We start from the raw sequence: 25,684 nt of genomic DNA on the forward strand, positions 1-25,684 counted from the left end.
TAGCCGCTGGTGCGGGTGCGGTGGGAACGAGGGCAGAAGGGGCTCTGGGTTCCGGGCCAGATCCGACGTAGATCCGGGAGTGGCGCGCTCCTTCTCTACGGTGAGGGAACACAACTGGGCGGCGGGAGAGAGGGGTCCGGCGCCCGGCGAGCGAATGAAGGTCCGCAACCGGAAGTGTCTTCAGAGCCGCGTCGCACCCGGAAGTGTGGCAAGAGAGCGGCCACATCCGGAAGTGTGATGCTTCCGCGGCTGCGGGAAGTAATGGTACCTGGCCAATTGAGATACGGAGTTAAAACAGGTGTTTGTATATCTTTATTTCCAGAGGCTCGGTAGAGCCTCACTTTTCGGAAAGTGTTGGAGGTTGCAAGTATGTGGTCGTGTTTTTGAATGTCTCATCCTGTTGAAACGCGAGGGGAAACGAGCCCCAGGAGTGTGTACAAGGGGGCCAGGTTCAGTAACAGCTTTTACGAAGTTTCTTTTGCTGCGGGTCACTTTCCATTCCCCTCCCCCACAGGGATGTGCAGATGGAGGCCGGAGGAGGCACTGCTGCCCCAGCCCCCGGGGACGCGGAGGACTTGGAGGAGATGCGGTTCCCCAGTGGGGAGGCTAGAGACGGTGGAGGGATTTGCAGGGACCTACCCGGTACTGGAGATGCGAGCGTGGAAAAAACAGGTATGCATTCCCTTCACTGGGGTCTTGGAAGGAATCCCTAGTGGGTGTTATTGTTGGGGGAGGTCCAAGGGGGACCAGAGGGGAGCCTTTTGGGACTCGGGGAAGTAGTTTAAACCATAGCTTGGGTCAGTGGGAAGTCATTGTGTACTCAGGTTGTAGTTTAAATCATTGAGGAGTGAAAAAGAAATGAATGGGCGTCAATGGATGTTCACTGGGGAGTTGGTATGAATTTAGGTAATGGAAGAATCAGAAAGGGATCCGTTGGGGTTAGAGAGGGGCACTAGGGATTGAGGATGTTAAGGTCAGTGAATGACCAAAAAAATGTTAATACGGTCAAAGGAGGACTATTTAGAAGTCAGTCCCCCTTTGACCCCTTTGGGGTCTTTAAATCACTGAGGTGGGAAAGGGGATCAGTGGGGGCCAGTGGGCGCTCAGAGTAGTTACCTCATTGAGGAGTTGATGGGAGTTGTTGGAGGGCGTCTTTAAGGAACCAGATCTTTGTGGACGTTAATGATGATCATTGATGGGGAGACAGTGGACATCAGTGAAATTATTTGGGGAGTCAGAGGACCAGTAGGAAGATCTTTGAAGACTCTGATGTACGTGTAAAGGTATAGAGTGGAGGATCAGCGGAAGTCATTGCGGAATGAGTGCTCATTGACCACTTTGGAATTAGTGGATGTTAATGCGGTCATTGGGAAGGATCAGTACACTTCACTGAAAATCAGTAATTGTGGGGGGAGGGCGTCTTTGAGAGCTTGTTGGCAAGTGTTGGGAGTAGGTACTTGGGGACTGTCAATGAGAAAATGAGGGAATATGAGGTCATTGGGATTTTATGAGAAAAGTATTGATACGTAGTTTGCCAGTGGATAACACTGGCTGTCACTGGGGATCAGTGGACATCAACTAAAATAAATGGGAGGGTAGTCAGTAGAGGGCAATGAAATTGTGGATTTCATTGGTGAATGTTAATGATGGTCATGGTGAAGGGCAACAGAGGTCATTAAAGTCCTGTGTGTTAGTGGATGTTATGGTGGTTATTGTAGGGAGGGGAGTGGATAACAGTGAGAATAAAGGGAAGTCATATCAATGAGAATAAAAGTCAGGGGAGTCAGTGGAGGTCACTGGAAGTCTTGGATGTTAGTAGAGGTTAACGGTGGTCATTCTTGGGAATGCAGTGGACATGGAGTAGATTAAATTGTGGGTCGGGGCAGTCATTGAAGGTCATTGACGACCCAGGTATTAGTGATGTTAATGTGGGGTCATTGGAATGTTAGTGAACAGCAGTGGGAATGAATGGGGGTGAGGAGAGTCCTAAAGATCCAGATGTTAGTGGCTAATCATGGCAGAATTTGGATTAGTGGTCACCACCAAGACTGGGAGAGTCAATGGGGTCATTAGGACCAGTGGACATCAGTGAGAATATATAAGGGGTTAGGGTGGTGAGGGGCACATTCAAAGACACAGATGGTAATAGATATAATGGTAGCTATTGAGGGGTGAGTAGACACCAGGAAAATAAATGAGAGGTCCGAGATTAATGGGGGAATCATTGAAGAGGAAGATATTGATAATCATTCAGAGGCAGTGGAGTGCTTTGAAGACTTCGGAATGGCAGTCATTGAAAGGGGAATAATTAGTCTGTAGGGATATAAAGGGTTCAGTAATGACAGTGAGATGGGATTATTGGAGTTTTAGGGGGATCGTTGAAACCTAAGTGTTAGTGGATGTCATTGAGGGGCAGAGGAGACACCTGGAGGTCTGTGTCAGCAGCAGGGGGTCATTGCAGGGCTGGTAGGGATTTGGTTGGTCTGTGGGCACATGGGGTTAATGGGAGTCCACAGGCAGATGACTCACCAGGGGCTCCCTTTCAGGATCCGAGACCAAGGACCAGCCACCCAGCCTGCTGCTCCAGTCCGAGGCTCCATCATGCACCTATGGGTTCTGGGGTCCGGCAGCCTCTGAGAACAGTCCCGTGGGCGGCCCTGAGAGTGGCTCAGGGGGCCAGGGTGGGGACCCCAGTGACGAGGACTGGCGCAGCAAGCGGAAGCACGTGTTTGTGCTGAGTGAGGCTGGCAAGCCCATCTACTCGCGGTATGGTAGCGTGGAGGCATTGTCAACTACCATGGGTGTGATGACAGCTCTCGTGTCCTTTGTGCAGAGTGCAGGAGATGCCATTCGCGCCATCTATGCTGGTGAGCAAAGGGGCAGGAGGCAGAACAGGTGACGGTGACTGGGACTGTGGCTGTCTGTCCGGCAGTAGGTCTTTCTGTCTGGCTGGCTGCCTGGGGGACTATCCAGCTAGTTAGGAGTGAGTCAGTGTGTGTGGAGGCTGGCCAGGCGTGTGTCTGTCTGTTGGCCCTGCTGGGTTCTGAGTGATTAACTCGCTGGGATCTAAGTAACTGGCTGGATATTTCCTTCTTGCCTAAGAGGGTGAGTTTGGGGGCTGTTTGGCTGAGTTGGCGCCTTTCTAGCTCTGTTAGTCCTTGCCGCATCTTCCTCACCCCATGCTGTGTGCCTGATTCCCTGACCATCCCGTCGTGTCTCTGCAAATGTCCAAACTCCCCCAGTTTGTCCTTACCTTAGTGCTGTGTCCCTAGAGTGACCGTGTGGGCTTGGACCAGGAGTGTATGCCTTCTGGGGAAGGGTGGAAGAGCCCCACCTGAGCCCGTCTTGTCACCACTGACGCATCTCTACCCCCTGCCCCTTCCCTCCCCCAGAGGACCACAAGCTGGTGTTCCTGCAGCAGGGCCCACTGCTGCTGGTGGCCGTGTCAAGGACGCCTCAGTCAGCGGCACAGCTGCGGGGGGAGCTTATGGCCGTGCACGCACAGATCGTGAGCACCCTGACGCGTGCCAGCGTGGCCCGCATCTTCGCGCGCAAGCAGAACTACGACCTCCGCCGCCTGCTGGCCGGCTCGGAGCGCACTCTAGACCGGCTTCTGGACAGTGTGGAGCGGGACCCGGGTGCCCTGCTGCTGGGCGCCGTGCGCTGCGTCCCTCTCGCTCGCCCACTGCGGGATGCGCTGGGTGCGCTGCTCCGACGTTGCACGGCGCCTGGCCTGGCCCTCTCGGTGCTGGCGGTTGGCGGCCGCCTGGTGACAGCAGCCCAGGAGCGGACCGTGCTGGCCGAGTGCCGGCTGGACCCAGCCGACCTGCAGTTGCTGCTGGACTGGGTGGGGGCACCGGCCTTTGCGGCGGGCGAGGCCTGGGCGCCTGTGTGCCTGCCCCGCTTCAATCCCGATGGTTTCTTTTACGCCTACGTGGCCCGCCTGGACGCCATGCCAGTCTGCCTGTTGCTGCTCGGCACCGACCCCGAGGCCTTCCACGACATGGCCACCTGCCGGCGCCTGGTCGAGGACGGCATGCACTCCCTTGGGGCCATGCGCACCCTCAGGGAGGCTGCCAGCTTCTCCAACACCCCATCGGCCGGTGCCTCGGCCTACAGTGTGCAGGCTGTGGAGGCCGCCGGCCTCCGGCACTTCCTCTATAAGCCGCTGGACATCCCCGACCATCACCGCCAGCTGCCCCAGTTTACCAGGTGGGCCCCTACCCTGCGAGCAAGTGGCCCGGTGGGAAGGCTTATCTAACTGGAAGGTTCGGCAACTCATAGACGTGAGTCTGGGGAGACAGCCAGCCATGCTCTAGAGAGATGCAATAGAATGGGCCTGCCCGATGCGGGAGGTTCAGCCACCAACCTCGAGAATTCCCCTGTTCTAATGGAGAGGAGGGCCCCAGGACTCAAGGAATCCCCGAGTTTGATGGGGAGCTTAGGCCCTGTGAAGCCTCCAGTCTAATGGGGGAGGCTCAGCTCCTAACTTAACTGAACTCCCTAGACTGAGGGGAGATAGGCCAGCCAAGAAAGCCCAAGACTGACCTTGTCCCCCACCTCCGTCCATCACTGCAGCCCAGAGCTGGAGGCCCCATACAGCAGACAGGAGGAGCGACAGCGCCTGTCTGACCTGTACCACCGCCTGCATGCGCGCCTCCACAACACCTCCCGGCCCCTGCGCCTCATTTACCACGTGGCTGAGAAGGAGACGCTGCTGGCCTGGGTGAGTTGAGTGGGGGTCTCTGAAGGAGTTAACTGCCCCACTTCAAGCCTTCTTTCCCTCCCCTGTATCCCCTCCAGCTGTGACAGCCTCCTTCAAGTGCACCACGACTTGGCCTGGGCTGCGGTTCTGCCTCCAGAAGTGTCCTGGCCCCACTCCGTGTGTCTGTGAAACCCAGCAGTTGCAGTGTCCAGAACCTTTAGTCCCACCATTCTGTTGACCGTTCCCTCGGTCAACAGTAACCATCTGGTAAATACCAGAGAAACAACCAGTAGAGAGTCTGGTGGTTTTTTGGGTTTTTTTCTGGAAAAACAAATTTATTTTTAAAATTTTAAAATTACTGAAAACATTTAAAATGTTCTAAGTAGCAATAACTGTCTCTATCAGACAATACAAGTGTGAAAATTGCTAGCAGAAATATGAAAAGACGCATACTATTTCAGGTAAAATTGAAATACAAAGTTTTCTGAATTTCATTCAATAACGTGTTTCCAGATATTAGGATCTTCTGCCATCATGTGGAAATTTTTGAAATTACACTTACACAAAAAATTCCTGTATCTGACTGGAGTATTCCAGTCAATACTAGAAGGAATAAATGAATCCAGTTGTAAACAAGGTAAATATTCTTAGAAGAATTTAGTGAAAATTACCATGCACAGTTGCTCCTCGTTTCTGTCTCCTTCCAGAGAGAAGATGGTGTTCACTGTAGCTTAAGGAAACTGCATGACAGACACTCAACTTCTTTTTCTGTTTCCAAGATTCTTAGCAGTTATGCCTAGGACTCTCCCAGTTCATGATCTTAAATTTCTTAAATACTCTTTAATTATCTCTTTCCATTCTTAGGCACTTAAAACACAAAAGTGCCAAATCTGAATTTGTTCTTCACATAAAACAGAAATTAAGTTTTCTTCTTTTTAGACACATGCATTGACACTTGTAGACAAACCACCAGTCTACAGTAGAATGTCTCCTGGTTAGCCACCAGTAGAGTGTCTTTGACTTTCAAGAGGCCCCGTTATCCACCATCACTGTGCTCGCCGATTTCCCATGAGCCCCGCCCACATGTCTGCAGGTACCGGTTGAGCTTTGACTCCATGAGTTCCCAGCAGTCTTGAACACTACAGGCTTGGTCCCCTGCTGTGCCTTCCACCTGGGGTATCCTTCCCTGGGGTCTCTTCAGGGCTCCTGTCCTCACTTCCTATGGGTCTATTCAAGGTCAGCTTCAGGGAGTTTGGTCACGTGACTCCACTGGAAATGGCACTTTCCCCTAGATTCTGCTATTTAGTGCATATTTATTAAATCATTTATTTGCATGCCTGTTATGTATCAGGCATTGTTCTAGGCTGAGAATTTTATTTAATCAAATAAAATTTCTTTAGCTTTCATTTTCAAGCAATTTTAGACTTACAAAGAAGTTGCAAAAAGTTACTTTAAATAGGTCCTTCACGTAGTTTCTCCAGATGTTAACATAACCACAGGAACCCATTAAATCAGGGAATTAACATCAGTACAATCACATCTTATCCACAGACCTCATTCAGACTTCACCACTTGTCCCACTAATGTCCTTTTACTGGTCCAGAATCCAGTCCAGGATCACATATTAGATTTGTTTATTGTGTCTCCCTAGCCTCTTTTATTCTGGAACATTTCCTCAGTCTTTTTTTTGTCTTTTATGACTTGGGCAGTTTTAGAAAGTACCAGCCAGTTAGTTTGTAGAATATCCCTCAACTTGGGTTTTTCTAATATTTTATCAAGACTAAATTGAGGTCATGCATTTTGGGCAAGTGTATCACAGAAGTGATGTTGCGTCCTTTTCTGCTTCATATCAGGAGGACCGCAATGTCACTGTATCCCATTGATGATGTTAACTTCTGTCGCTTCATTAAGGTGGTAGCTGCTAGGTTTCTCCACTTTAAAGTTAGGTGTTTTTGCCCTTTGTAATTAGTAAATATCTTGTGGTGATTATGTCAGTGTTCTCTTTTTTTACCGTATTTTCATCCCCTAATTTTAATATCCATTAATGATTTTTGCCTTTGACAGTTGTTTCTCCAGTATTTACCAGATGGTTACTTTTCTAACTCCATCATAACTTCATTTATTGGTTGAGATTCTACTGCATGGAAGAACTTTCCCTGCTCCTATTTATTTGTTGAATTTTGAATTTTATAGTATGGAATTTTCTTGAATTCAGTGGGCTGAAGTCTTTTCCTTTCATTTATTTTTGTGCTCAAATTGTCTGAGTTAGCCAGCAGAGCCATGATTTAGCCAGACTGGCCCCTGTGTCTTTTTGACACGTCTGCATGACCGCTTAAGCACTTCTAACTTTCTGGCACAAGAAGACAGTCCAAGCTCATTTTGTATTTTCTCTGTGCCAGTCCTGAAACTGGCCATCTGTCCAATGAGCCCTTGTACCTTTCAGTGGAGGACGGTATTTCAAAAACAAGATCTGGTAGGCCCAGGATTTTAAATCGGGTGGTCAGGAAATGACATCCACTGTCATGTCATTTGGGAGGGGAGGTCCCAGGTCGTGTGGGTATCTCCAGGAACAGTACACCTGGCAGAGGGAAAGGACTGTGCAAATGCCATGAGGTGAGGCTGAGCCTGGTTATGTTTGAGGAACAGCAAGGAGAGGCTAGAGTGGCTGGACCAGAGAGAGCGAGGGGGAGAGCAGAGAGAGGTGATGTGGAAAGGTGCTGGTGACCTGGTCAGGTTAAGCCTCTCAGGTTGGAAGGAAGATTAAATTGCGTTAATCCTCCTATTATGCCCAGGCTACAGATGATAAAAACAGGTGTGTGGAGCTTAGAACAGGACTTTGTATACAACCATTGCTCATTAAACGTTAAGCATTGTTGTCACCATCCCCAGTGCACACGAGTAAACTGAGGTCCAGAGAGTGTACATACGCACACACAGAGCCAGCATCACCCAGCTGAAGCCACTAGATCTCGCTGATCCCTTGGCCCACTCATGATACGATAGCATCAGCTTACCCACTTTAGCCCACTGACCAGGCAGCACCAAGGAGGAGCTGCTGCCAGGTGCACCTTCCAAACGGGACAGGTATGGGGCTAGGGTGGGGTGGACAGCACCGGGCACGGCTGACCCTGTCTCCTCTCAAACCCCCAGGTGACCTCCAAATTTGAGCTGTACACCTGCCTCAGCCCCCTGGTGACCAAGGCAGGTGCCATCCTCGTAGTGACCAAACTCCTGCGTTGGGTGAAGAAAGAGGAGGATCGTCTGTTCATTCGTTACCCACCCAAGTACTCCACGCCCCCAGCAGCCCCAGCTGCCTCCGCGGACCAAGCTTCCCATAATGGCCTGTTTACTGGACCTTGAGAGGCGGAGCTCCCAGACTGTGCTGTGTGGGGAACCACCACCTTTGGCTTTTACTTCCTGTCTCCACCCTGGAAATGGGCCGGGGCGGGGGGGAGGGGGGGGTTGCCGGTGGTGGTGTCTGTGACTGGTCTCTGTCTCCCCGGGCAATGGAGCGAGATCTGGGGGGCTGCCCACACATGAGCGATGGGTGGCAGTGTGACTGCACACAGGTGAGCAGGCTGCTTCCCCAGCCCCCTTCTGCCCCTCCACCGCTGGGGAAATCCTTAGGACTCCCTCTTCCCCTCCCTCTGCCACACCTCCACTTGGATGATGTTACAGCCTCTGTCAGGGACCGTCTCCTCCAGTCCTGGGCACCACACCCTCCGTCCTGCATCAGGGGTTTGCCTCCCCCACTGAGATCTCAGCCCTGAGGGTCCAGGGCTGGCCAGGGTCTCCTTGGGTGGCCCACGGGGGTTCTGGAATTGGAATGCAGGACCAGCCTGTGCCCAGAAACGGCCTGAAGATATTTTACAGAAAAAAACTGCATATAAAAAGCCTAAAACCGACCCCCATAAGGACATTCCTTTGTGCTTCATGTACTTCATCTTTACCCAGTCAAAAATGACCCCCATCAGTGCTGGCTGCTGCTAATATTGAGAAGATGGCCTCCAGCGTCTACCTGTCTGTGTAACCCGGGGCAAAGCACCTGACTTCACATGGTGGCTGAGATCCAGAATTTTTACATAGATCCACTTACCTTCCACGGCCCATTCTACTCACTCGTGAAATGGAGATACCTAACCTCTCATAGGCTGTTAAGTGAGGATTCGTGAACGAAAAGGGACTCAACGCTTGCGTACCACCACACAGCGTATGGACATTTGTCCCAGACTTGCACAACCTGCACAACACAAGCATCTTAGAGAGGGAGATGGCGAGACCTGCCTATAATTTCCATGCGTGCACGCAGCGCTCACTCGCCAACGACCAAGACCCTAGTTTTGCCCTTCTTTTCTCTAACCTGGAGTTGCAGGCCTCGTGGTGCACGCGTGCGGGCCAACTGTCGCTCGGGGGCTCTGGGCTGTCCCCTCCCGGGAGCTGAAAGCCCATCGCTCCTCACCCTGGTCAACTGACGCACAGACACGCACTGGACGCGTGCGCTCTGCACAGCCTATACGCCCTCGCGTGATTTTTTTTTTTTTTTAAGTCAATCATCGTCCCAAGCGCAGGCGCGCCAGTCGTGCGAGCGTTGGAAAATGGCGGGGAAGTTGGACCCTTCCAAAGCGGCGCCACCGGTAGTCCTTGAGGAGGCAGAAGGTATTGAGGGCAAGTGGGCCTCTGGTGGCCAGGGTAGAAGGAAGGGAGGCTTCGTGCCCTTACAATAATGAAATATTGAGAGCAGTACTTAAAGCAGAAAAATTGTAAGCCTTTTATAAAAACAAAAAAAAGCTCTTCAACAAAGTGCAGATAAATAACATGTATATTCTCAGCAGGTCGATTAATTGCTGTCAACTTTATTGGCTATATTGCTTACGTATTTTAAAGTAAACAATAGACTGAATACTTCAGTATGCATCTCGTCAAACAAAAGAGGGGTGGGTGGTCTCACAGAACCCACTCAGCTGCTGCCATAGCTAAGAAAATCAACAGTAATTCCCCAATATCATGAGTTCACACCCAGCCCACATCACACTTTGCATGGACTCTTAAATCTTAATTGTGAATGGCCACTCTCACAGACGGCTTCTTTGGAGAAAATTCTCCAGGGCATTTTGTTGATATTGACATCACACACCCCAGTGAGAGGAAAGCCAAAATTTTCCTAGAGGGAGTTAGAAATTTAGGTCTAGCCAAAAGAAGAAAATCTCCCAAGACAATGATCCCCTGTTAGCCACTAGCATTTTTTTTTAATTACAGAAAGTTTCAAAATGTACCAAAGCACAGGAAATAGCATGATGAATGCCCTTGTACCCATCACTCTGTATCAACTGTTTCGACTCTCGGCCCTCCTTTCATTGATCTCTGACCACCTTTCCTACACACTCTAAACCATCATATTAACAAGCACATTGGATTGCATCTTTCCAGATATATCTATGCAGATGACAATAATTATGCACTTGTATATTGTCTGTCTTAGGATGTGAGCTTCATGAGAACAGACCAATTATTGCCGTTTCCCCAGCACCTGAAACAATGCCTGCTTGGCATATAGTAGGTGCTCAGTAATTTTTTTACTGCGTGAATAATGAAATAGCTAACACTGAGAGCTCTCTTAGATTTTGGCCTCACATTGAGTGCAAGCTTTCAACAAGAAATAAGACTTGCCAATAAATCTTCCTTATTAAGCACTTAGTATAGCTGCCACTGTGCTTTAAAAAAAGAAAAAGACTATTATTATCAATTTTTTTTTAAAAAGGAAGTTTTGATCAACTTCGCCAGCAATGGAGAAAGTTGAAAAGCATATCAAGTTACCATTTCTAACCCATCAAAATTGGCTTCAGAAAAATATATCTGGTATTTTCATATCTTCAGTCACCATGCTTGGTAATCTTAGAATACACAGATGTGTGGACCAAGCAGGGTCATTGGAATGTTGTTGATGGAAGCAAAACACAGGCGCAATCACGAAATGACTAAATTTAGGTATATCCATGCATTATGGAATGCCTGTATAGTGGACATTTTTTCTTAAGAGGCAGGAAAAAAATTCCCATTTAATTTAATTAATTAAAATTAATTTTAAAAAGAGAAGATGGTGATTCATTAACAGCGAGTGAGCTTCAAAAGAGATCACATTCTTATGAGAGAAAAGCAAAGTTGGGATTAAAAAAAGAAAAAAAAAAAGAAGAGGCAGTTCAACTACAGCGCTATGTGTGCTGCTTAGAAAAATGTCTGAAGGCTAAAGGCCTAACTGGTGACTCTCAACAAGAGACTTGGATTTTGGGGGCTGTGTAGAGGTGGAAGCATTTTTGTAAGTTTTTAGAAAGGAAAATGTAAGTAGTGCTAAATAATATTAAAATATAAGAGAAAAAATGCTGAATGGCATCTGAGGATCATACATTAATATTGGTCAATATTAACATCTCTGTTTTGATGGTTATACTGCAGTTACCTGGTAGAGTCCCCTTCTAAATAGGAAATACATACTGGAATATTAAGAAATAATGGGTCATGATGCCTGCAATTTATGTGCAGTAATGCTCACAAATGGGAAATCTGATACAAGGGCAAATAACCCTGTGGCCTATTTCTACAACTTTTATGTATTCAATACATCTGAAATTATTTCAAAATAAAGTGTTTCAAAGGGGTTCATGCTCTATAGGCTGTTTTGTTTTGTCACATTGATTTTTTTTTTTTTTTTTTGCGGTACACGGCCCTCTCACCGTTGTGGCCTCTCCCGTTACGGAGCACAGGCTCTGGACGCGCAGGCTCTGCGGCCATGGCTCACGGGCCCAGCTGCTCCGCGGCATGTGGGATCCTCCCGGACCGGGCCACGAACCCGTGTCCCCTGCATCGGCAGGCGGACTCTCAACCACTGCGCCACCAGGGAAGCTCTGTCACATTGATTTTTTTAAACTTTTGTCAAGATGTTAGCTGGACTATTTGAAAGATTAACTGATCACCTATGATCTTACTGTGTGACTAGGATTAGCAATGCAGTGGAGAGGATCACATGGTCGTTCTATTTGTAGTTTTTTAAGGAACCTCCATACTGTTCTCCTTAGTGACTATACCAATTTACATTCCCACCAACGGTGCAGGAGGGTTCCCTTTTCTCCACACCCTCTCTCCAGCATTTGTTGTTTGTAGATTTTTGGATGACGGTCATTCTGACTGGTGTGAGGTGATACGTCATTATAGTTTTGATTTGCATTTCTCTAATAGTGATGTTGAGCATCTCTTCATGTGCTTTTTGGCCATCTGTATGTCTTCTTTGGAGAAATGTCTATTTAGATCTTCTGCCCGTTTTTGATTGTGTGTTTTGTTTTTTTTTTTTAATTGAGCTGCATGAGCTGTTTGTATATTTTGGAGATTAATCCCTTGTCAGTTGTTTCATTTACAAATATTTTCTCCATTCTGAGGGCATATACCAGAGAAAACCATAATTCTAAAAGATACATGTGCCCCAGTGTTCACTATTTACAATAGCTAGGACATGGAAGCAACCTAAATGTCCATCAATAGAAGAATGGATAAAGAATATGTGTTACATATATAAAATGGAATATTACTCAGCCATAAAAAAGGACAAAATAATGCCATTTGCAGCAACAGGGATGGACCTAGAGATTGTGAGACTGAGTAAGTCAGACACAGAAAGACAAATATTGTATGATGTTGCTTATATGTGGAATCTTAAAAAAGGTACAAATGGGTACAAATTTACAAAACAGAAGTAGAGTCATGGATGTAGAAAACAAACTTATGGTTACCAGGGGATAAGGGTGGGAGGAGGGATAAACTGGGAGATAGGGGTTGACATATACACACTACTATATATAAAATAGATAACTAATAAGAACCTGCTATATAGCACAGGAAACTCTATTCTATACTCTGTAATGGCCTATATGGGAAAAGAATCTTTAAAAAAAAAAAGTGGATATATGCATATGTATAACTGATTCACTTTGCTGTACACCTGAAACTAACACAACGTTGTAAATCAACCATACTGCAATAAAAAAATAAATGCAGTGGAGAGGAAAAACACAGATGGAGCCTTCACAGAAATGGTTCAACAAGCCAGCTGTGAAAGACATATGGAGACAATCAGGGGAAACCACATATGTTGTGGGCATTTTATGATATAAATGATCCGATGATTAGTGATGATTGCTAATCTTGTCGGTGTGATTATAGGATTGGAGTCATCTAAGAAAATGTCTTCCAGTAGTTGAGACTTTCTTTTTTTTTAGTTGAGACTCAATGAAGTATCTAGGGATGAAATGTCATGAAGTCTGGGGCTTGCTTGAAAATACTTTAGCACAAGAAAAACATAGCTGAAGCAAATATGTGTTTTTCGGCTGAAGCAAATATTAATGATTGTCAGATCTGGACAAAGTAAACTGGAGTTCATCATGGTATCCTCTCTACTTCCATGTGCCTTTGGAAATTTTCATAATATTAAAAACAAAACAAGTAACCACAAATATCTCCCTTCATTATTAAAGTAGATTTAATTTTTTTATTTCATCCCAAATATTAACAATATTTAAAGAACATAAAAGTCTCCAGAGGAGACATACCAACCAATGATACCAGATAAAAGCAATGAGATTTATGCAAAATTAAATTAATACATACCAATTTGTAAAAGATCTCAGACAAGACAAAAAGATGTAAAGAAACTGAACATACCACCAAATATTTCAACAAAATTTAATAAGCTTAGGTCAAGAAGCCCTGATTGTTTTTTTCCCCCGAGGCTCGTGGGATCTTAGTTTCCTGATCAGGGATCAAACCCAGGTCCCGGCAGCGAGAGTGCTGAGTCCCAACCACTGGACCTCCAGGGAATCCCCAAGAACCCCTGATTTGCAACATGAGTTTTAATGGCTGCAAAGAATTTTATCCTCTGAATGTACTGTAGTCAACCAAGGTACCTGTAAGTTGCTTCCGTCTTTTAAGATTATGAACAATGGAACGATCTTGCCCACCATCCTTAATTATTTCCTTAAAATGTCTAGAGGTGGAATTTCTGATCCAGAGGAGTTGAGGAAGTTTTTAATATTTACTACCAGAAAGTTTGAAATGAAATGCTGTTTTTGCCTATCCCATTGGCAAAGGTGACAAAGGTTGACGTTTCCTTTTTTTTTTTTTTTCGATTGGGATTGAGGGGAGCAGAATCCTTCACAGGTGGTGTTATGTTCTTCCATCAGGAGGCTTATAATATTCAGTTGTCTTTCGTGGATGTTAGCAGCCATTAGTAAACCATTTCCTAGACCCATCAGTTCTTTAAGAATTTGCAAATTGTGGCCTATACTGATTTTAAAGAAATTCATATGAAATTGTTCTGTCCTACTGCATTGCTTAAAACTTCATACTGATTTGGAACAGCAGTAGCAGCAAAAGTGCATCCCCTTCTCTCACACCTGAATTTCATTAAAGGGATGTCTGTGGTGTTCTCTGACCTCTCAGGAAGAAACGGCCATTAGGGGTCCTGATTCATCTAGCACACACCATCAACCCTAGAGACACAAGACGGGGTTCTGGGAGTTCCTTGATGGTCCAGTGGTTAGGACTCCATGCTTTCACTGCCAAGGGCCTGGGTTCAATCCCTGGTCAAGGAACTAAAATTCCACAAACCGTGTGGTGCAGCCAAAGACACAAAAAAGGACAGGGGTCCTGCAGGGACCCTGCTCTGGCTGGAAAGCTGCCCCTCAGCCTATCTTTGGTTCAGCCCAGGGGTGTCCTCAGAACCCAGTGAGGCTTTCTTCCTCCCTGCCCAGATTAGCTTGGACCTCTCCTCAGTCCCCTCTCACTGTCACTGGGTGCTGCAATTCTGATTTTTGTCTCCACAGGTCAGACCAAGGCTTCAAAGAAGACTGAAGAGTTGCTGGAAATGGTGAAGAAGCTGCAGAAAGGTCATGTGCCTCCTCGTGTCTGAGGCTTAGCCTGAGGTTTTGAGTCAGGAAGATGTGGTTCAAACCCACCCTCTCAACTCACAACCTTGGGAAATTATCCCGTTGCACTTTCTCCCTCTTATACAATTTAATTCTTTAAACCAAAAACACAACTTCAAAATTCAAGAAGTAGGGCTTCCCTGGTGGCGCAGTGGTTGAGAGTCCGCCTGCCGATGCAGGGGACACGGGTTCGTGCCCCGGTCCGGGAAGATCCCACATGCTGCGGAGTGGCTGGGCCCGTGAGCCATGGCCGCTGAGCCTGCGCGTCCGGAGCCTGTGCTCCGCAACGGGAGAGGCCGCAACAGTGAGAGGCCCGCGTACCACCAAAAAAAAAAAAAAAAAAAAAGTTCAAGAAGTATAAAGGGATGGAAAACCCTACCCTCCAACACTCATATGCATGCACGCACATACACACACGCGCGCACACACACACACACGCTCAACACACACACACACGCTCACACACACCCCAGCCATCCATTTCCCTGACGCATTGCCAGCAGCAACTATTTTTAAATTCTTAGGTATTTTTCTAGACATTAAAAAACATACATTCTTGGGTGTGTATTCTTTGCCCTCCTTTTTAATATACAAATGGCAATGCAAACAGCTTTGCCCCTTGCTTTGCTTGTTGATGGGAGACTGGGAGCCAGCCAGCATCCAGTACCCACAACGGGGCTGGGGCAGAGTTCTGGCCGTGTTTGAGGTTGGATCCCCCCCAGTCCATCAGCAGCTTAAAATACTACAATCCATTGGTCTGTTCCAAATAAAGGGGAACCTCCCCTTCCCCTGACTCTGTGGCCACATGCAAAAGTACATTGGAACTGCTGCCTAGACTAAACTTAGGTAGAGGAATTGCGTGATTGAAAATGCAGTGACTGCCCGTCTCCAGTAAAACAAAGACCCCAGGGGTTTGTATCATAATCAGCACCTCGGAGAGCACTCAGTCTCCCGGAAGTCACAGGAGATGAAGGTAGTGGCCTCTGGAAATCCAGAACTTGAACTTAACTCCAGAGTGTCTCACAGGCTGGTAGTGAGACCCAGCGAGGGTTGGGCAGATTTTTATCTCAACCCTGTGCTTCCAACCTTGAAGCCAGAGAGAGACGAGGAGGGCTTCCCCATACGGAGCACTGAAATTCGGAATGTGAGACGTTAGCGATGACGCCTTAAAGAGACAGTTGATCTCCCTGTCATTGGAGAACTTGATAGCTGTCAAAATGACATTTTCCCCATACCTCATATGAGGTCAGCACCAGAGTCCAGGTGGACAGAAGCGACAACCCACCCCGCCAGCCTTTTCATGGGGGGGCAGGGGGGTCTCCCTTGTCTCCCAGCACATTCAGATTTCCATGTAGAAGCCTCTACCACATCCCAGGAGGCCCTGGGCGATCTGCCACTCCCACTTCCCCACTTGGCCTCCAGCTACTCTCCACTAGCTCACTAGAGCCACACGAGCCACAGCAGACCGCTTGGCCATATATTTTGGGCATGTGCCTCACTCAGCCCCACTGCGGGGGCTTTGCACTCATCGTCCTTCTGTCTGGCGTGTCCCCCACCCCACAGAACTGCAGGGCTGTCATCCTTCACATCATTTGGGGCCTCTCCACATCTCAAGAGGCACCTTCTACCCTTTCATTCTTCAGCCCCTTGCTTCACTTTATTTCCCTTCCTGGCGTTTCCTGCCACCAGCATTGACATCATGAATCTTTGTTTAGTGTCCATCTCTCCCACCCAGCATGCAAGCCCTGCAAGGGGTTCTTACAGAGCCTGGGACACAGCGCACACGCAATAATTCTGATCCATAGCAGCAGAGACAGAGTGGCAACACCCGCCCCCTCCTTCTGCCTTAGACAGCCAGGCATCTGCCTTCTCTGGCTCAATCTTTCTTTCCTTCTGCAGAGGGAAGCCTGGAGCCACAGGTCGAAGACCTGATTAACCGGATTAATGAGCTTCAGCAAGGTAAGCTCTGGGACGTTAGACGGCCAGCTGCCCAAGAGGGACCTGGGCTTTGAAAGTCTCCACTTCTTCATCTATGAGATCCAGGCCCCTCCGGGCTGCCTGAAGATGAGTGCGCAGTGTCATGGTCTGTGAGAGAATAGCAAGGCTAGTGGCTGCACTCACACCGTCTCTTCTTCCCTTTTTTGACCCAGCAAAGAAGAAATCCAGCGAGGAACTGGGAGAAGCCCAAGCTCTCTGGGAGGCCCTGCGTAGGGACCTGGACTCCTGTAAGTGGGACCAGAAGAGGGACCCAGAGATCTCATGACCAGTGCTGACATTCCTGTGCACACCTCAGGGTCTTTGCAAGGGCTGTTCCGTCCACCTGAGAGGTTCTCGTCCTACATAATCCACATTGCCTCGTGCTATCTCGAGTCACCTTTCAGCTCTCAGCTGAAACTTCACCCCAACAGGTCTACCTTGATGGCCCCCTCTAAAAATAGAACACCACCTTCTCTCACTCCCCTGCTTGATTTATTTCTTCACAGCCTTTATTTCTACTTGATGTGGTGTACTTTTGTATTTCTCATCATCTCTACCCTCAGTATAAACCATAGGCATCCTACACAAGGGAGCCCTTCAGCCCTTCACTACTTCGGCACTTACAGGGAATGTGTGCCCCGAGCGGGAAAACCTGGACCAGGATGGTCCCCAGCGGGAGATGGGTGCACGGTTGGTGAGGAGATACCTCTCCTCCCCTGAGGCTGTATCATATCTTCTTTGTGACCTTGGGCCTTCCCTTTGCATGAAGTTGCAGTCGGGGCACAGGATGAGGCCCCTGGAGACTCAAAGTGTCATTGTGTTTTCCAGTGAATGGAGAGAAAGTGCACCTGGAGGAGGTTTTGAGCAAAAAGCAAGGTATTTACCAGCTGCTTCGTCCTCATTATTCTACCACGTCACCCCACAAATGCCTGAAGTTCTCAGACAGCCAGAGGAATCCCCCTGACATCTGAGTCAGGGTGGCCCCCTCTCTGCTCAGATCTCTCCCTTGGCTGCCATCTGACTCGGAGTAAGCACTGAGTCAGTGCCCTCCAATGCCCAGCATGAGGCAAGGCCCCTTGCTTCTACCCAGCCCTGAGTTCTCAAGAGCTCTCACAAAGCCCCTTGGTTCCTCCTCCCACAGAGGCACTGAGGACCCTCCAGCTGCACTGCCAAAGGAAGGAAAGTGAGGCTCAGAGGTAAGAGGTCCTGCCCAGCTCTTCCCCGCCTTTTTCCCCAGCCCGAGGGAGGAGTGGGCAAGAGCTAGGGAAAATAAATCTTGGACACACACTCCTCAATTTCCCTTTCTATAAAATCGAGTGGCTAGACAAGAGACACCCCTTTTCATCATTAATATTAAGTGGTGGTGTTAAAATGAACTCATTTAATCATTCATTGCTAGTTTCTTTATCAAATAAATTTTATCCGTTGGTATTATTCTAAGTCTTCCCCTATTGGTTAGCCAGTTCTTCTGCCATCCATTCATTTGTTTATCTGTCTACTCACTTATGACCCCAGCCACCCATTTACCCAGCCATCCATCTACCCACCCATCCACCCACTGTCCCACTCATCCGTACATACATCTGTACAACTATCCAACTCTTCATCCAGACAGACAGCCATTATCTCTCCAGCCTTCCATCTAATCATCTTTCACCCATCCAATCATTCATTCATCTTCTCTCCACCTTTCCAATCATCCATTTAACCATTCATTTCTTTCCCCAGCCATCCATCCAGACAGCTATCCATCCTTCTGACAATCTTTCCTTTATTTCTCCATCCCTCCATCACCCCTCCACTCATCATTTCTCTAACCAGACATCATCTCTCCAGCCTACCATTCACCCATCCAGTTCACTGTCCATCCAGCCATCTATCCATCTATCTCTCCATCCTTTGAACCTTTACATTCTTGTGACCAGAAGTCTCAAATGCTGGCACATCATGATTTTAATAATGTGGTAAAACTTGTTGTTAGTTAGTTAAAGTGTATATATGCTTAACCACACCACACCTACCACTGTCTGATGAGCAGTTTATGTTCATTTATCAACTAATCCTCGCAATGACAGTACCACCATTTTACATATGAGGAAACTGAGACCCAGAGCGGTTAAATAACTTGTCCAAATCACAGTGGAATAGCAGATCCAGGCCTCAATCTAGGACTTTATAATTTATGAAACTAAACTACTGTACCCTTCACAAAGGTTTCTTGGGAAGGCATGGTTTGATGGGGGACAGAATGGACAGGGTGATAGTGTCAAGAGAGGCCTATAAAGGTTCACATTTGCTCAGAGGAAAGGAGAATGAGGACACCCAGCCCCTCTCCTGCTGGAAGGAGTGGGGGCTCATTCAGAGAATATAACTGAGGGTTCTCTTTCCTTTCCCAGGAAGTACATGTTGGCGGAGCACATGGAACAAATTTCTATCCATAACTCTCAGATCACAGAGAGTCAAGGACAGAGGAAGCCGGGGTAACCCTGGGTCTAGGGCCTGGGGTGGCGCGGTGTGGGGAATGGGAGTAGGGCTTGCATGAGGGAGAGTTTGTTGGAAGTGGTGCTGTTGGAAGCAAGGCTTGGAGGAAAAAGCCCATAAAGGGGCTCCTAGCAAGGGACCACCAGGCAAAGATCTGAAGGCCTATGAATGAGAAACCCCCGGACTGGGCCAGGTTGGGTGTCAGTCCCACCATGTGTTTTCTCATTCCTGGATGTCGGCCCCTAGGTTGCACGTGGAAGAACGACTGGAGGATTTGACAGGCCAGCACAAGGACCCCTGGGAATTCCACGTGAGCCATTATCATTGCCTCAACCAAAGCCACTCCTCCCCTGGCTTCAGTGTCTCTGCTGATCAGCCCAGGGTCCACCTACTGCTCAGGCCCAATGCCGAGGGGTAGTCCTTGACTCCTTTCTTCCTCTCACCGCCTCAACTCAGTCCTTCAGCCTCTACCTTAAACCCAGCCACGTCTCATCATCCCCCACTGCCACACCCAGCATCCATTGCCCAGAGTTTTGCAGTAGCCATTGCTGATCGTGCTTCCCTCCTGCTTGCCTAGAGTACTTATCCTGCAGTGGCAAATGGGAACTCCGAACCAGACAGACATGTTCAGGGCATTCCTTCGTTCAACCAATGTCTCTGCATGTGTCCAACAGCATTCCAAAGGGGCCAAGTCTTTGCTGTCCCCAAGTTGGTTAGGAGCAAGGAGATGCATACCCAGACTCTAAACAAGAAAATAAGTAGATAATGTAAACGCCAGTGGGGAAGTCCTGTCTGAGCAGGTGTCATCTGAACACAGACACGAAGGAAGTGAGGAAGCCATGCGGGTATCTGAGTGCCAATGTCCCTGGGAGGCTGAACTGTGCCTGGGGTATTTGAGGAAGAGCAAACAGTGAGGCTGGGGGATGAGACAGTGGGAAGAGATGAGGTTTAAGGTACACGGGGACATGGGAAGTGATTGAGGGGGAGAGCATCTATGCCAGCGCCCGGCCACAGCAGAAGCTGCACACAGAATTCACGGAGAGCTGAATGAATGAATGAACGCCCTAATTCAAGTAAGGACTTCCCGAGAGGCGCGAAGGAGGAGGGGCCAGGAGGACAGCTGGACGGACAGGGCTCCTCTCTCTCTTCACAGATGCTGAAACAGCGACTGGCCTGGGAGATCCGTGCCCTGCAGAGCAGCAAGGAGCAGCTGCTCACCGAAGGTGGGACTCCTGCGCGGGGTGGGGTCGGAGCCGGGGCGGCAGGCGGGAGCTCCCGGCCCCGCCCATGACGCCCCGCCCACCCGCAGAGAGGCAGGCGCGGGCCAAGCTGGAGACGGTGGAGCGGCGGCTGCGCTCGCCGCCCGAGGTCCAGAGCGCCTCGGCAGAGAAAGACGGGTAAGAGGGGAAAGGACGGGGGTGGGGCCCGAGGTCCGCCCCGCCAACACCTCCCCTTCTGCCCCTCCCAGAAGGGCGGGGCCTCCGCGGGCTGGGCTCTCCTCCCGCCGGGGCTTCTCTGCTGTCTTCAGGGCTCAGAGTGTCAGTCGCTTCCTCCCTGTGCCTCCTCCACACTCCCTCTCTCTTCCTCCTCCCCTCTGACCCTTCTCCGCAGGCTGAAGGCGGAGCTGGAGAAACTCGGGGGGCAGGTCCCCGCCCAGACTCAGACCACCCCAGACGACCGGGCCGGAGAGGTAGAGAGCCCGGGATGGAGGCCAGACGGGCCGAGACACAGCGGGCGGGATCTGGGATCCGGAGCCCCTCTGAGAGGGGGGTGTGCGGGTGCAGGGCGTCCTCGGGGCGGTGGGGACAGGGAAAGGGCGGCGCGGGCCAGCGTGGGCGGGCGCCAGGGCCCCAAAGCCTGACTCTCAGCTCCCGCAGGCCGGCCCCCAGCTCCCCGGCGAGGGCGACCTGGCGCCGCCGGCGGAGCTGGCCCTGACGCCCCCCTAGGCCAGTAGGACCCACCCGGCCCCACCTTCCTTCAAGTGCCGCCCGGAAATAAAGGCGACGTTTGCGGACCATCCTCCAGCTCCCCGGCTGAGTCTGTGCCACAGGAGTCATTGCGGGTGGGGGTCGTGCCCTTCCTCTCTCCGGGAGAAGGGGGAGTGGTTCCGGAAGTCTGGGCGGGGCCTCGCCGGACTCTGCCCACCAGTCCCTTGGCCGGCTCAGGACGCGGGAGCTCTGTATACGCCCCCGACAGCTCAATGACTGGGTGGGTGTCAAGACCACTCCATCTCCACGGCCTCATCTCGGGTTCCTGAACCGTCTGTTTTACCACTAAGGGCTAGAAGGGACGTGTTAAAAACCCGCTGCAGGTCCTGTCAGTCTCCTGTGGTTCAGAGTAAAATCCCAGCCTCCTAGAGTCCCTGCATTACCCACAGACTCCCTCGGACCTGCCCGCCTACCTGGCCTCACCTCTCACACCCTCACACGTTTGCTTCAAGCCACACAGCTGATTTTCCACCCTTCTCCAAGCACCTTGTCATCTCAGGGCTTTTGCCCTGCTGTGTCGTCATCTGGGGTGCCCTTACCCCAGTCTCCTCGGAGTGCAGGACTGTTAAAGATGTCAGCAGCTCAGGAGGCTGGCCTGGGGGACTCAGTTCCAAAGGGCACCTTGCCACCTGCTAAGCACGTGTGGGTTAAACAAGCATTTGCTGAATGTCTGCTTGTGTACCAGGCACTATGGTAGGCCCCGGATTTTAAGTAGCAGTGTCAGGGAGGATGTCACTGAGGTAGTGGTGCCTGAGCAGGGAGGTGAGGGGGCAGGCGAGGGAGTGAGCCCCGTAGGTGTCTGGGCGAAGGGGCGCTGGGCAGAGGGGATGGCGCCCACAAGGGCTGTGGAGGGGACTGAGTTTGTCCAGTGCGAGGAGCGTCTGGAGGAGGCCAGTGTGGTGGAGCCGAGCGAGGTGACAAGGCACAGGGTAGAGTGCTGGCCCTGGAAGGGGGACGCCTTCGACACTCGGACATGTATTGTCCGAGGAGACACACATGCTGACAGAGCAAGACACTTCATTGGGGAGGGGCGCCCGGGTACAGAGCAGCAGGGTAAGGGAACCGAGGAGGACCGCTCTGCCACGTGGCTCGCAGTCTCAGGTTTTGTGGTGATGGGGTTAGTTTCCGGGTTGTCTCTGGCCAATCATTCTGACTCAGGGTCCTTCCTTGTCTCCTTTTGACCTTTCCCGAATTCTTCTGGTTGCTGGTAGCTTGTTAGTTCTGCGTTCCTTACCAGGACCTCCTGTTGTAAGAGAACTCCTGCAGGTGGTACTCTTGGGCCTGGCCAGGGCAGGTGGTTTCAGTCAGTGATTCCCTTAACAATATGAGAGACTTCCTGGGGATCCATGGCCCTTGTCTGTCTAGTCTGTTCTTCTCAGAACAGGACCTGGCATATAGTAAACACTCAGTAAAACGTTAGCTATCACTAATTACAATGATGATTTATTATTATTCCCAATCCATCTGTGAAGGAAACTCAGATGCATGAATCACTTTGAACGGGGGCCTATAATCCATTAAGTATTTAATAAATCATTCATATCATTTATTCTTATTATTACTTTTATTATTATTCCCAGGCTACAGATGAGGAACACCAGGGTGTGTATTTCTCTTAGAACAGAGAGTTTCATGCAAAATATATTCAATAAATGCTACCTACCATTTATTATTCTCATTACTAGTCTTGTTATTACCAGTCTAGAGATGAGGAAAATTGAGGCAGTGAAAGTATACAGTAAGCCCACGATAAATGTGGGGTCTCACCGTTGTTGCTATTATTATCCCAAGTCCACAGACAAGTCCCAGAAGGCTTTAATCCCTGTACCATGGCTCACACCAGGTCCAGTTGACCCCCCAGGCCTGGGTCCTGATCCTCTGCCCCACTGACACTGCCTGCATGCCTTAGACCACCGTCCAGTGATCTTTAGGGAACTTAAATGTTCTCTATGTCACACAAATGGGGACAGCCCGGATATTCCATTGACATCACTTTCCTCCTAAGATTCAAATCCTGGCTTCCCTGCTCACTGAGCGGGTTTTGACCTCAGGCAAATTGTTTAATGTCTCCAAAACTCAGTTACCAAATTTGCAAAATGGTGCCACCAACTGCACAGAACTTATTATAAACCTGGCCAACTCCTTGCTCCTTCCAAAACCTCCTCTGAGGGAACCTGAATCTCCTCCTCATGTGAATACAGTGTGATACACAAGGAGATGGCTGGTGCACGGGACTGCCCCTCCGAGACTGAACTCTGAAAGTGGAGACTGACCCGACCCAGCTTGTGGAATACTCACATCTCAAAAGGCACTGGGAAAGAATGCAAGTTCTGCCACCAAGGGCTCTTGTTTCCTAAATTCAGAGGTTTTACAAATATCTGCAAGCCTTTCGAGATGAATGTTTGGGGCTTGGTAAAAACAATAGATTTGCTTTGAATTGTTTCTAGAGCCACATGTCTGGTCTTGTAAAGACCAGATTTGTAAGACAAGTACATTTTTTAATTCCTCAAAAGATTGGGGCCCACCTGAATAATATGGAGGTTGACCCACTCACCCAACTACATTATCCTCAATTTGCTTCTTTATATCAGGGAGAAGATTATCCACTAAGATGGAAATCAAAAGGTTCCTATGTTCTAGATTTAGAGCTGTGTGTCTTTGGAATGTTTTAGTAAATCCTTCCACAAAGGCTTCAGAATGTTTTTCCCCCCTGTGGGTACATAGTTTTATTTTAGGTTAAAGGAGAAAGCCTAAAAAAAAAGTTCTTAACCAGGTTCTGAATATCAGTTTCCAACTTGGCCAACTTCAGACCACAGAGCTATTTTTAAAAAGAATCCTTTCAAAAAAAAAAAAAAAAGAATCCTTTCAAATATCTTGTCAGGCTTCAGCCGAGAAAAACAGTAAATATTCCTGGCAGTATTGAACAACCGCTTGGGTGTGTAGGGATGGAAAATTTTCCGCCTTCTTCCCTTCTAACTTCTTTGGTCTAATAATTAAATTGATACGAGAGATTAACAGGAGAAACAAACATTTAGGGAGCCCTGTAAAGATATGAAGGCTCAAAAGACAGCCAAGTAAGGACATCCTATATAATACCTGAGCTAAGGAAAGTGTTAGGGGGTCTGATGATACCAAGAGGAGGAAGGTCATTCACAGGAAGGCAGAGATGTTCAGAAAACAAAGATTGCCTGGTTAAGCACATAAGTTTCTTAGGTGAAACTGAAACCACACACCTCAGATGTGAATCAAACCAGACCAAAACTCAGGTTGGGTCTTGAACCCATGGACTGGGACTCGAACCCACTGTCTTTTTTTTTTTTTTTTTTTTTTTTTTTGCGGTACGCGGGCCTCTCACTGTTGTGGCCTCTCCCGTTGCGATGTACAGGCTCCGGACGCGCAGGCTCAGCGGCCATGGCTCACGGGCCCAGCCGCTCTGCGGCATGTGGGATCTTCCCGGACCGGGGCACGAACCCGCATCCCCTGCATCAGCAGGCAGACTCTCAACCATTGCGCCACCAGGGAAGCCCGAACCCACTGTCTTTTTTTTTTTTTTTTTTTTTTTTTTGCGGTACACGGGCCTCTCACTGTTGTGGCCTCTCCCGCTGCGGAGCACGGGCTCCGGACGCGCAGGCTCAGCGGCCATGGCTCACGGGCCCGGCCGCTCCGCGGCATGCGGGATCCTCCCGGACTGGGGCACTAACCCGTGCCCCCTGCATCGGCAGGCTGACTGACTCCCAACCATCTGCGCCACCAGGGAAGCCCCCCACTGTCTTTTAACTGAAATCGCACACCTGGTCTCAGGATTTAATGAAGCTCAAGTTCTTTATGTCTCATCGCAAAAAGAATTCAGTGAGAGGCAAAGTGACAGGTAAGAAGTGGATTTGTTTGGAGAGATACACATTCCATAGACAGAAAGCAGTCCGTCTCAAAAGGCGAGAGTGGCCCTGAAATATGGGGTGGTTAGTTTTTGTGGTCTGGATAATTTCATGGCTAACAAGTGGGAGGTTTATTCCAATGATTTTGGGGAAAGAGTGAGGATTTTCAGGAATTGGGTCACCAACCACTTTTTGCCCTTTTATGGTCAGCCTCGGAATGGTCATGGCACCTGTGGGTGTGTCATTTAGCATATGCTAATGTATTACAATGAGGCTCAAGGTCCACTGGACATCAAATCTTCCACCATCTTGGACTTAGTTGGTTCTAAACAGTTTATGTCATATCCTCAACAGCTATGTCCTTCTTTTAAAGGTTGTGCCCTGCTGCCTTCCCTCCTGTTTCCAAATGATATCTCTGATAATAGTTTTCTTCCTGGTATAGGCCTTCTTTCCCATGTAAATTAGGCAGTTGAAGGGAAGGTAAAGGGCTTCTCCTGAATCTGCTGGGTTCAGGAACTCAAAAATAAGCAAGAGCTCAAAAAATAATCCTCATGTGTAAGTGGCATATTTTGGGGTGGCAAAGCCTGCTCCCCTTCAGATGCAAGAGATACTCCCAAGGGGGGTGCAAAAGATACTACCCTCCCAAGACCCAAACCATTCCCAAAAGACAGCTGAGAGAGAACGATGTAG

General features: G+C 49.0%; 2 protein-coding genes across 2 annotated transcripts; both read left to right on the forward strand.

The window, feature by feature from the left end:
- Nucleotides 1-524: 524 nt before the first annotated feature.
- Nucleotides 525-8,065, forward strand: MON1B (MON1 homolog B, secretory trafficking associated). The gene is made up of 4 exons (XM_065899524.1): nucleotides 525-672; nucleotides 3,393-4,212; nucleotides 4,579-4,726; nucleotides 7,856-8,065. The coding sequence occupies exons 1-4, from the start codon at nucleotides 525-527 to the stop codon at nucleotides 8,063-8,065; spliced, it is 1,326 nt and encodes a 441-aa protein (XP_065755596.1).
- Nucleotides 8,066-8,248: 183 nt separating this feature from the next.
- On the forward strand, nucleotides 8,249-21,077 carry SYCE1L (synaptonemal complex central element protein 1 like). Its single transcript, XM_065898403.1, has 12 exons — nucleotides 8,249-8,274; nucleotides 9,252-9,361; nucleotides 14,572-14,634; nucleotides 16,573-16,632; nucleotides 16,824-16,898; nucleotides 17,479-17,526; nucleotides 17,792-17,846; nucleotides 19,378-19,441; nucleotides 20,285-20,354; nucleotides 20,441-20,528; nucleotides 20,743-20,821; nucleotides 20,916-21,077. Exons 1-12 carry the CDS (start codon nucleotides 8,249-8,251, stop codon nucleotides 21,075-21,077), a joined length of 900 nt encoding a protein of 299 aa, XP_065754475.1.
- Nucleotides 21,078-25,684: the final 4,607 nt, after the last annotated feature.

Source organism: Phocoena phocoena, chromosome 20 (assembly GCF_963924675.1).
Source record: "Phocoena phocoena chromosome 20, mPhoPho1.1, whole genome shotgun sequence".
NCBI lineage: Eukaryota > Metazoa > Chordata > Mammalia > Artiodactyla > Phocoenidae > Phocoena > Phocoena phocoena.